Source organism: Camelina sativa, chromosome 4 (genome assembly GCF_000633955.1).
Source record: "Camelina sativa cultivar DH55 chromosome 4, Cs, whole genome shotgun sequence".
NCBI classification, from domain to species: Eukaryota; Viridiplantae; Streptophyta; class Magnoliopsida; order Brassicales; family Brassicaceae; genus Camelina; species Camelina sativa.
The window spans coordinates 27,420,739-27,431,918 of NC_025688.1; the positions used below are offsets into that span (position 1 = coordinate 27,420,739).

General features: G+C 33.9%; 2 protein-coding genes and 1 pseudogene across 4 annotated transcripts in view; 1 reads left to right on the forward strand and 2 right to left on the reverse strand.

The window, feature by feature from the left end:
* LOC104782798 (mitogen-activated protein kinase 20) lies at positions 232 to 5,361 on the reverse strand. 3 transcript variants are annotated; one of them, XM_010507830.2, is made up of 11 exons: positions 4,859 to 5,361; positions 3,104 to 3,512; positions 2,741 to 2,868; positions 2,573 to 2,632; positions 2,339 to 2,488; positions 2,090 to 2,245; positions 1,780 to 1,991; positions 1,599 to 1,700; positions 1,224 to 1,366; positions 664 to 1,139; positions 232 to 549 (listed from the first exon to the last, which is right to left on the reverse strand). In XM_010507830.2, the coding sequence occupies exons 1-10, from the start codon at positions 4,883 to 4,885 to the stop codon at positions 703 to 705; spliced, it is 1,824 nt and encodes a 607-aa protein (XP_010506132.1). In that variant the 5' UTR covers positions 4,886 to 5,361; the 3' UTR covers positions 232 to 549; positions 664 to 702. The 3 variants fall into 3 exon arrangements, with proteins under 3 accessions (XP_010506132.1, XP_010506131.1, XP_019100588.1); XM_010507829.2 differs by lacking the exon at positions 4,859 to 5,361 and adding an exon at positions 4,112 to 4,317; XM_019245043.1 differs by lacking the exons at positions 232 to 549; positions 664 to 1,139; positions 1,224 to 1,366 and having other exon boundaries at positions 1,595 to 1,700.
* LOC104784376 lies at positions 6,235 to 7,801 on the reverse strand (annotated as a pseudogene).
* LOC104784377 overlaps positions 8,774 to 11,180 on the forward strand; it is an 8,804-nt gene continuing 6,397 nt past the window's right edge. Inside the window, exon 1 of the mRNA XM_010509409.1 lies at positions 8,774 to 8,959. Coding sequence (XP_010507711.1) covers positions 8,774 to 8,959 — 186 coding nt within the window. The remainder of the gene's footprint in view (positions 8,960 to 11,180) is intronic.

Genomic DNA, 11,180 nt, shown 5'->3' on the forward strand with positions numbered 1-11,180 from the left:
AAACATTTTACATCAGAAATATAATTATAACCAGAAAGAAGCAAAAAATAAAAATAAAAGGTGTATATCTCTCGGAGATCGAAATTTTATATTATGTAACACAAAGTTTTCAAACAAGGTTATATTTTATGGCTATGCAATTCATAAAATATGACTCAATTTAAAGCCAATACGTAGAAAGAGTGTTACTGTGTAGTGCTCTGGAGATTAAGACGTGCAGTATAAGATGGGACATGATTAAGATGAAAAATAGGCGAACTCAACTGTTTACACAAAAACATATACACAAATCGTTTGGTTAAAAAAGTTTTGATCAAGTGACAATACAGCTTTCTGTTTCTACTGACATTGGAAGAACAAAGTGGCGCCTGTGAATGTGATATGGGTTCCCACCACCACATGCGTTCGAATTTGCCATGAAAACCATCATCATCATGCGCATCCACCCTGATCCATCCTCTCTAGCCAGCGGTTCTTTTAAACGTGAAAAGCTCAGCAGAACCTTTCTTGTCCATTTTATATGCCAGAATATAACATCCGTTTATTTATCTGTCGCATATAGAAAAAAAATAATAATGGATTAACATTAATAAATAAAAAACATTTTATCTCATATGGTTTTGTATCAGAGAATTTTCTTGTATGATAGACGTTGAAACATACGATGTTTCGTGTTGATCAAAGCTCCCGCTTAGGTGGAGACTAGTACATCTTCGACATACCATACCGAACTGCTCCAACTTTCCGGTGAGCAGAACCACCAGGCGCAGCAGCTGCAGCAGCTGCTGCAACTCCTATTCCGGCGGTTGCCTGTAACAGATTTGTATCGATTATGATCCGGTCACTGATGTTTTCGGCTTTGTTCATTCCCGTTCGAGCCATGATAAACGGGTTGTTATCTATGTTGATGGCTACATCTGGTGCGTATCTATTATACTGAGGTATTTGTCTTGCCTGCTTCTCAGACTCCATAGTTGCTCTTCTCTCTTGCTGCTTTCCCATGGAGACTGTTGCAGCCGACTGTTGTGCAAAGGGGAGATTGGTGCTCCGGATGAATGATCTTGGGTCATAAGCATCTCTGCTAATTCTCCCATTGTCGAAAGGTGCGACAGGGCCCATGAATGTGTTTGGTTTGGCGGCTGCGTATATAGAGATGTTTTACGGTTTATAGAGTTTGGTTTGGAAACATTTCTGTTGGATTCAGGATGAGTGATTAAAAGTACCTGAGAGGTTTCTTTGAGGTGCTTGTAATGTTGCATGATTAAGAGGAATGTTTTGAGTAGTTTCAGGGTTCAATGTGTTTGTGTTATTCATAAGTTTTGGTTGCCCTCCTCTCGCTACTGTGGTTGAGTGTATGACCGTTGATCTGAAATCATACAAACACAGAGTCAGTAAGGATTCTTTGCATATTCTTTCTTTCGGCAACAATACTAACTAAAGAAGTCTATATAACGAAGTTGACATGATCCTCAATAAAAACTAGTGTTCAACACAAGTATGAGATAGTCATGGTTTCATGATTTCATCTTTTTTATCCTGTTCATGTCAAATGATATTTATATGCAACTAGCATAACAAGTCAGGAACAGAGGATTTACCGGGGAAGAGAGGCATGTTTCCTTTCTAGAGGCGCCACAGGGCCTGATTTACCACTGTTTTCTTCGAGATGCGCAAATTGTCTTCTAAATTGATCAACAGCACTGCAGTAATATACATCAATGTCAGGGATAGGGTGTGACATAATGCTTGTTAAAGAATATAATCAACAAATATTACAACCTTGGGTAGAGGAAACTGGCTTTATCAGCACCGTTCATGTGATCTTTAAGCAGTTGAGGATGGTATTCAAGTATCTCCCTAGAAATTAACTCTCTGATATCGTCTTTAGTGACCTTTCTTCTCTCAAACTCAAATTCCATCTTTGTGATGGGCTGACATGAAGGCTCCCTTTCCACTTTTGCTAATCCCTTGAAATATGGGTCAGCAAGTGCCTGAAGCAAGTATAAGGACAAGAGAAGTTTAGCGGGTTATTCCAATAGACCACACATATGCACGATACACACTTCTTAATACAGAAGTTGAAAAGCACCTCTTCAGCAGTTGGCCGGTCTTTTGGATCAAAAGCAAGAAGCTTCTCCAACAACTTTAGAGACAAAGGATCCGCATTTGGAAATTTCTGAGCAAACGGAATGGGTGGCTTTTTCCGCATGCTTGTTAAGTATCTCCTTGCCTTTTCGTTCCTTACCTGCATAATATCATAAAAGCAGGGTATTCATCACTTGTCCTTGCATAAGAGTTGTATAAACTTAAAGCACTCTGTTTACAAGAAGATCAATACCCGCGAGATGGTGTCCAGGGAAGGTGTCCCTAGCAGATCAGTCATTAGATCCAGCTGGTGTACCACATTCTTCCCAGGGAAAAGTGGTTTTCCCATCAATACCTCCGCAAAAATGCAGCCTATACTCCAGATGTCAATTGCGGGTGTATACTACAAAGCCAAATCCATCAAAATTTATCTCCAAGTAATACACCATATTAAAGATGATTGTTATTTAGAGAACAGATGACACACCTTAGAGTAAAAAGATCCACAAAGCTCTGGCGCTCTATACCATCTTGTAGCAACATAGTCCTGTAAATTTGATAGAAAATAAGGTTGAAGAATATCAGGTCCTGCAATGCATTGATTCTTAATTAGAACAACTTCAGTTGAAGAGAAGAATCATATTGTGCAACGTACTGTCCAAAAGATTGTTGTGGGAGTATCATTGAACGCAACCCTTGCCAGTCCAAAATCGCAAATCTTAAGTTTACAGTTTGCATTTGCCAATATGTTCTTTGGTTTCAGGTCTCGGTGGTAGACGTTAGCTGCAAAAAAAAACAATGTACATAAGATATCATAAAACAACAGAAAAAAGTCTCCAGTAGAGTTAAAGTTCAGATATATTGACATGAGCAAATTTCAAAAGGCAAACATTAGGAAACCGCATAAGTCCAATGCATCAATGTATGAAATAGTAGAGTAGGAAGTAAGAGACAAATCTGACAATACACTATAATGAGAAGCTGGATAAAGAGTGTGACCAAGAAAAAAATGGACTACCTGTATGAATGTACTTGAGTGCGCGCAATAACTGATAGAGGAAAAACTGGTAATGCTCTCTAGTCAAATCATCATTGGCTTTGATAACTTGATGAAGATCAGATTCCATAAGCTCGAAAACAACATAAATATCTTTGAATTCTCTTCGGGAAGGAGGAAGCATAATGTGCTTAATTTCAACGATATCTGGATGCCTTAGGAGCCTAAGCAGTTTGATCTCACGTAGAATCCTAGCAGCATCAGATATATGCTCAAAAATATCATGTATCTTCTTGATAGCCACTTTCTCACCGGTAAGGGTGTCAATGGCAGAGCAAACAACTCCATAACTTCCTTTACCAATAACTTCTTGAATTTTAAATCTGTTGGCATCGCCATAGTCAGAGAAGAACTCCATCTCCAGATTATTCTGTTACAAAAATAGCAATCTCAAGTCAATTGAGCCACAAACAATACATCAAAAACATTAAGTTGATGAAGAGCATAGTGATGAAAAGGAACGAACAAGTAAAAAGTGAAACAAAAAGATTCAGACAATAACAGGTCAAACATGATTAGGAACACAACAGATAACAGAATGAAGAAATTGTGGTTAAAGAAGAAGACTAGTGCCTTTAGGTTATAAGAGATTGAAAGGTTCTGAGTTCAAAACAAGTTTTTTTTCGTTGTTGTTGTTGTTGTTCAAAGGCCAAAAGAAAAAAAAAAAAGAAGGGATAAATGTTGCTGAAGAAGGGCTGTATAGACAACAGATCATAATGTGCCGTTTTTGTTATTGTATAGACAACAGATCATCATGTCATTATGCGTTGTTAGATTGACACTTGTAACGTTTCTTCATCTCAGCTCATATAACAGAAAATCAGAATTTGCCTCCAAAAACGGCAAAAAGATTAAAACTTACAAAACACAAAAACAAGATTAACCGAAAACACACATAAACAAATATCTCACGGACACAAATATTTAGTATTGGATTCAAATAATTGCAAAAAAAAAAAAAAACCTCACCTTTTTACGATGATCTTGCTGCATCATGACTCAATTGAAACACAGACACACACAATTGAAAAAAAACCCGGAATTTAAAAACCCTAGATTCGATCTGGAATTGATTGAATCAGATCAGCCGCATTGGCCCCATCGACCACTGGACCACGAAATCGCAAAGCTAGAATCAGACCTGGTTCTGCTCCTCCGGCAATCCTCCACCGACANAAAGGAACGGAACAAGTAAAAAGTGAAACAAAAAGATTCAGACAATAACAACAGGTCAAACATGATTAGGAACACAACAGATAACAGAATGAAGAAATTGTGGTTAAAGAAGAAGACTAGTGCCTTTTAGGGTTATAAGAGATTGAAGGTTTTTGAGTTCAAAAGCAAGTTTTTTTTCGTTGTTGTTGTTGTTCAAAGGCAAAAGAAAGAAAAAAAAAAAAAGGGATAAATGTTGCTGAAGAAGGGCTGTTATAGACAACAGATCATAATGTGGCGTTTTTGTTATTGTATAGACAATAGATCATCATTGTCATTATGCGTTGTTAGATTGACACTTGTAACGTTTCTTCATCTCAGCTCATATAACAGAAATCAGAATTTGCCCCCAAAAACGGCAAAAAAGATTAAAACTTACAAGATTAACCGAAACACACATAAACAAATATCTCACGGAAGACACAGATATCAGTATTGGATTCAAATAATTTGGCAAAAACAAAAATAAAAAGAGAGTTTTTTGTTTGTTTGTTTTGTGTTCACCTTTTTACGATGATCTTGCTGCATCATGACTCAATTGAAAAAAAACCCGGAATTAAAAAAACCCTAGATTCGATCTGGAATTGTTTTGAATCAGATCAGCCGCATTGGCCCCATCGACCACTGGACCACGAAATCGCGAAGCTAGAATCAGACCTGGTTCTGCTCCTCCGGCAATCCTCCACCGACAAGAGACAGAATCGCAGGCGAATTTCTCATTCACCTCTCAATTTCACGGCCCCCACCCACCACGGAAACAGAGAAAACACAAACCGTGGAATCAAACAACCAAACAAAAAGAGAGCAGGAGGAGGCAGCTCTTAAGATCAATGGAGGAATTGATGAAAGCAGAGTGCGAACAGCAAGAGCATTGCTTTAATCGCACGTTTTCGTCGGCGCGAGATCTGATCACCGACACACAAGGGATAGAGAGAGAGAGAGAAGAGAGAAGGAGGACGAAGAGTGAAAAAAAAAATCAAATGAGAGAGATAAGGAAGGAATCTATCTAGAAGAGGAGAGAAAGAGAGCTGGTGGATTCATTCCATTATATATAGGCAGTTAAACGCCACCGTTTGGTGAGCCATCCAAAAGCAAAACCCATTAGTATAGTAATAAATATAATACTTAGGAGTTAGCAAATAATTTGTTTATGGGTTATCAAGTGTTACATTATACTAGTAGTATAGATGATTTAATTAGCACATTATTGATCAGATCATTATTAGTATATATGTATGATCTAGTATATTCCATCTTTATTGTCATTGTATTCTTTCATATCTTCTTTATCCAACTCTTTTTAACATAAAATTATGATGTACTTTACTTAACATCATCTTCATTATTTTCTAAAGATTTTTTTACCTTATTTGTGTATTGAGTTTCTACTAATTCCATTTATCATTAATATTGAAACTCAATACACAAATAAGGTAAAAAATCTTTAGAAAATAATGAAGATGATGAAATTGGATAAGTACAAACTCTGTTATATATAAAAAAATGTTAAATGCATAGTATTTGATAAATAAAAAAACAGTATTTGATAATAAAAAAATGACCTCTTTAAACGTATCAAATATCTGTGGACTATATGGTTAACAAAAAAAAGTTTGTGCCCAATTATCTCTAACCACCTCTACCTAATTAATGCTACCAATCAAAAACATAACAAATATACAGTAAAACCTCTATAAATTAATACTCTATAAATTAATAAACACTATAAATTAATAAATTTTGCTGGTCCTAAGTCGGGCCAGTGTAAAAATTAACAATATTCGATAAGATAATAAGATAATATTTTTTTCGAAATCTCCTTATAAAATATGGTCCCAATAATATCATAAATTAATAATCATAAATCATAGGCATAAATACTAAGACAATTTTGTAAAATATGAATCTAGTGTTGTTTGTCTTTTCTTAAAGTTGGAAATCTCGTTGGAGTTCATCTCTGATTTTCCTTATTGCATCAAAAACTCCTGGTGTTGTCTTCTCGATTTGCATCCAAAAGTTGTGAAGAGTTCTAGACGCGATAATTGCTTCCTTACGTGTAACTGGTTCCAAAGGTTCCACATTATCGTCTTCAGCTTCTTCATCAACATTAATGACAGAAGCCACAATCTCTTCTAAACTCTGAACTTCTGAGCATGCATCATTTTCACCTGGATAGTCGAGTAGACTATTGACATCCATTTTATTTCGATAACCAAGATTATTAATCACCACTTCAAGTTCCTGCATACCATCTTCACAAACTGATTCCTCTTCTGAATTCCTTGATACGGCATCCCTTGAACGAATTTTACAATGTCGAAAACAATTTGCTATTGTCTCTCCATGAACATTAGTTGTCCAAGCAGAGACCGCAAAATTGATAGCATGCAAAACATTGATCTTAGCTGGATCAGATTGTCCCAACTCATATCCTTCTAAAACCTCACGGTAAAATCTCCTTCGATAATGCATTTTAAAAGCTCTTATTATTCCAGCATCACAAGGTTGGATTTTTGACGTCATGTTAGGTGGCAAGAAAAACAACTCAACATTATGTAATCCTTCAATATTTCTTGGATGTGCTGGGCAATTATCTACCACAAACAAAACCCTTCTACCATGCATTATCTGATCAAACCAGCGAATATATTCTTCAAAAATAACACTTGTCATCCAAGCTCTTTTGTTGGCTCGATAATGACAATTCAAGCTATTCATGTTGACATTCTTGAAGCAGCGCGGCTTCGCATATTTTCCAATAATCCATAAGGGAATTTTTTCAGTCCCATCCTCGTTACAGCAAATAACAACAGTTAACCTTTCTTTGTCTTGTTTTTTGCCTTCAAGTTGTTTTGTAGCAAGAGAATGATCAGCTTGTAACCTATAAAACAAACCAGTTTCATCCATATTAAAAACATCTTTCTTAGAAAACTTATCTATTTTTCCTCTTATAGCTTCCAGCTTCTTTTCCATGTCTTCAACATCAACTGAACCGCTTTCTCCAAACCGACGAAACGACTTGATACCGTGTCGTAATTTGAATTTTTCAAGTCAGCCTTGAGAAAATTGGTGCTCAAAATCTTGTTCCGGGTATACAAGTTTCATAGTCACTTTTGCCTTCTCTAAAATTAGTTCTCCGGTCATATTCACACGATCTTGGTATTGAAGAAACCATTCAAAAAGAACTTTCTCCATCTCTGGATATTTTGCTGGTTTGTGACGTTTGATATCTTTTCTGGATTCCAGATTGGTGGAAAGATATTCATCTGATCTTTTGAGTGTGTTTGAGATTGTACCTTGGCTAACTTGAATTTGAAATTTTTCTTGAATCCACAATTGCAACTCTTTTTGAGTACATTTGGTATGATCTCTTTTGTACTCACATAACTCTTTGCGTATTTGGTCTGTCATGGTTGCTTTTGCAACACCTTTTAGATGAGAAGCCATAGCTAAGATTTTGTGTAAAGAAAAAAAATAGTAGACGAGAATAGCTCGTACGTTCACGTTCATGTCTACAAATAAAGACACAAGTTCTATAGAAATATGAATGTTAACATAATTGAATATGTTATATCAAAGCATAAGGAATTTTATATAAAGAAAAATTCTAAAAAAAGTATATGATTTTAAGGAAAAAATTCCAAATTTACATCTAGAAATATTTTAAAAGTTAATGTAGTGAATAATATTGTATTTTGCAAAAATATTTCTATAAATTAATAACATCGGACCACGCCAACTTAATGGAATACAAATTACCATCGGACCACGCCAACTTATTCAGTACACCATTTCCGAGTATAATATATATAAACAATACAAAGACGCGTGACTATATTTTAACAGCTTTTTTTTTTTTAACAACATATTTTAACAGCTATTAAGTGATCTACGAATTTAGTTATGTATCCTAAATCAAATAATATGAAATACATACATTAGAACCAACAGATTTATCCTATAAAACGTTATTAATTAACACTGATTAAGTGTGTTTACTACCTTTGGTTGAAAATACCATTATTTCTTCTCTAACACATATTTATGTGTACAATGTGTACAATTATTTTTTTTTGGCTAACTAGCTGCTTGGCTTTACAATTTATTTTATTTGTTTTGAGAGTTTTGAGTTGATTCTTATGTGTAGTATGATTCTAGTGTTAATATGCTAATATGGAATAACCACATCACACAAGAAGATTAGAATATTAGATTTGAATGGAAATGAGTGGATCGTAAGCTTGTTACGTGAATTATTTTAAAATATAATAAAAATATAAATAGGTTCACACTTGGAGGGGTATGATTGCAATAGGTAAAAGAAATAGATAAATTTTGTGATTTGCTCATGTTTTGCGTTATCAATATTACTTTGCAATTATATAGACAAACCTTTGGATAAAGTTGTGCAAGAAGTAAATGGATGTTCCCACATTTGAAATCGTAACCAAAGAGTATGGTTTTGCCATAGATGATGAACTGACTTTCGATGTCGTTTCAAAGGGGGGAGACCTTCCATGTCTTCGTCTGCTTGGTCTGAGTCGTCGCCAGGAACCTGTGCCGTCACCCTCATCTTTTATTGAACAACATAGAAAACCGGGTATAGTAAAGTATTATATTAACCCATTATTTTTTACCACCGTTTAGGTAGTATATATAGGTAAAGTAAATTGTAAAAATATTCTAAACTAGGTGAAAGAAATAGGGAAAATTTGTGATTTGCTCATGTTTTCCGTTGTCAATATTACCTTTGGTAAGGGCAAGCAAATCTCGAGAAAACCAGTTAAACTTGTAATGGATGGATTTAAACGCTTCGGTTAGTCGGCCACTTCTAATGGAGGTTAGGGTTGCGATTACTTAATTATGAATTTGCTTTTAATTAGATATAAAAACAAAAAGTGTAGGAGAGTGACGTCGAACCGGCATCCTTAAGGTTAACAGAACACAAATTACCACCAGACCACCTCAATTTCTTCAGAATTGTGTCCCAGTATATTATATATATATCGATACAACCACGCGTGGTTATATTTTAACAACTGTTAAATGATCTGTGACGTATGTTAAGGGACGGTTAAGAGAGGATTTGAATTTAGCAATCATTTAAATATCAAATTACTTTAAGTCAAAGTATTTTTCTTCTAATCTAAAAAGATCAAATATTAAACATCAAAATAAAATATAAATAAGGTATTTTTTGGCTTTTTTTTTCCTAAAAACTATAGGTACCAGTTTAGAATTTTAAAATTTTGTATGTGCCTAGATTTTCTAGACGAGTTTAATTACGTATCATAAATAAATAATATGAAATGCATACATTAGAGCCAACAGATTTATCCTATAAAAAGTTTTAGTGGATATCTTTAATCATATTGTGGACCAAATTCAATACACACTTCTCACCCAATTCCTAAAATCTAAACAAAACAATTTAGATAACAAAAAATATCTAAATCTCAAAAGAAGGAGAAAATTAGAAATAGTGAAACCATAGTTAAGAAATCTATACAAAGCATACCAGCTTACAATTTTAAAATTTTGTATGTGCTTACTTTTTCTAGAGGAGTTTAATTATGTATCCTAAATCAAATAATATAAAATGCATACATACGTTAGAGCCAAGCCAACAGATTTATCAAATAAAAAAGTTACTTTTATGTTTCACAAAAATATAATTTTAACACATTTCATACAAATTAAGAAAAGTATGGAATTAAACATGTTTGTTTCTATTTAATAAATGGTTAGTGATTTAATTCAATGAAAAAAGCTTTACATTTAGGGATACAAAAAAATGTAACATTAAAAAGCACCTTAGAAATATAGAATAACACCCAAATTTTTATTCTAAAATGACACATTGTTAAACAGAGGAAGGTCTTCTTCGGACATTTGACGCCACGTCACCTGAGGTGACGCACCACCTAACTCGAGTTGTACTTTACAAGAGAAGAAGAGAGACTTGTCGTCAAATTGTGATAAAACCCAAGCTAATCATTCATTTTGTTCTTTTCTTTTGCGTGCTCTGTTGATTAAAAATCTGAAGTCAAACCAGCTCAAAACGAGTGTAATTTTTTGAATACACAAGATTAATACGGCAAATTAAGTTGCATACTTGCATACCCTTTTACATTGTCACTGTATTAGAGTATCTCCATTCCTTATCTTTAGAGTATGATGTCTCCAAATTAAAAAAAAAAAAACAATAAGAGATGATGTCTTAAATTTAAAGACACCAAACTCATTTAAATAATATTTTTTTTCATTTATGATTTTTTTTTAATTTAAAGACATTTTTTCTCAAAGATGAGGGATGAAGATGGTCTTAATATTCACGTTTGTCATAAAGAAAATATCTATAATTATCTTTATTTTAAGTTTCAAGTTTATGTTGTAGATCAAATGTTAGTATTTAGTTAAGTGAACATGATTAATTACAACGTGGACCAAATTTAGATTAAGAATTGCAAAAAAAAAAAAAACCTTTAGTTTATCTCTTACGTGGATCAAATGTAGTTTGTGATTTTATGTTGCGGAAGATAACAATATTTCTGACAAAATAAATGAAAATATTTGCAAAATAAAAAAGTAACATTATTGCAGATCATGAAGCTAGACATCAAGCAATACAAATAGATCGATATAAAATCTGCCCTTTATACTCTCAATATTAAATAGACTTCTCCAACCTAGTCACCTATACATTATTGGATTTTGAAAATAAATTATATATATACATCATTGGATTTTGATGGGTAGCTAGATCCGTAAGGTGATGTATATTAGTAAATACTATACTTAATTAAGAGGTACATACATATAAGTA

Bases quoted from the DNA above. Each gene is read 5' to 3' on its own strand.
- LOC104782798 (XM_010507830.2), bottom strand. From the start codon at position 4,885: ATGATGCAGCAAGATCATCGTAAAAAG. The intron at 2,869-3,103 runs GTAGTCCATTTT...TTTTTTTTGCAG, and splicing joins ACTCAAGTACATTCATACAG to CTAACGTCTACCACCGAGAC. The intron at 1,140-1,223 runs GTACTTTTAATC...CTATATACGCAG, and splicing joins ACCTCAAAGAAACCTCTCAG to CCGCCAAACCAAACACATTC.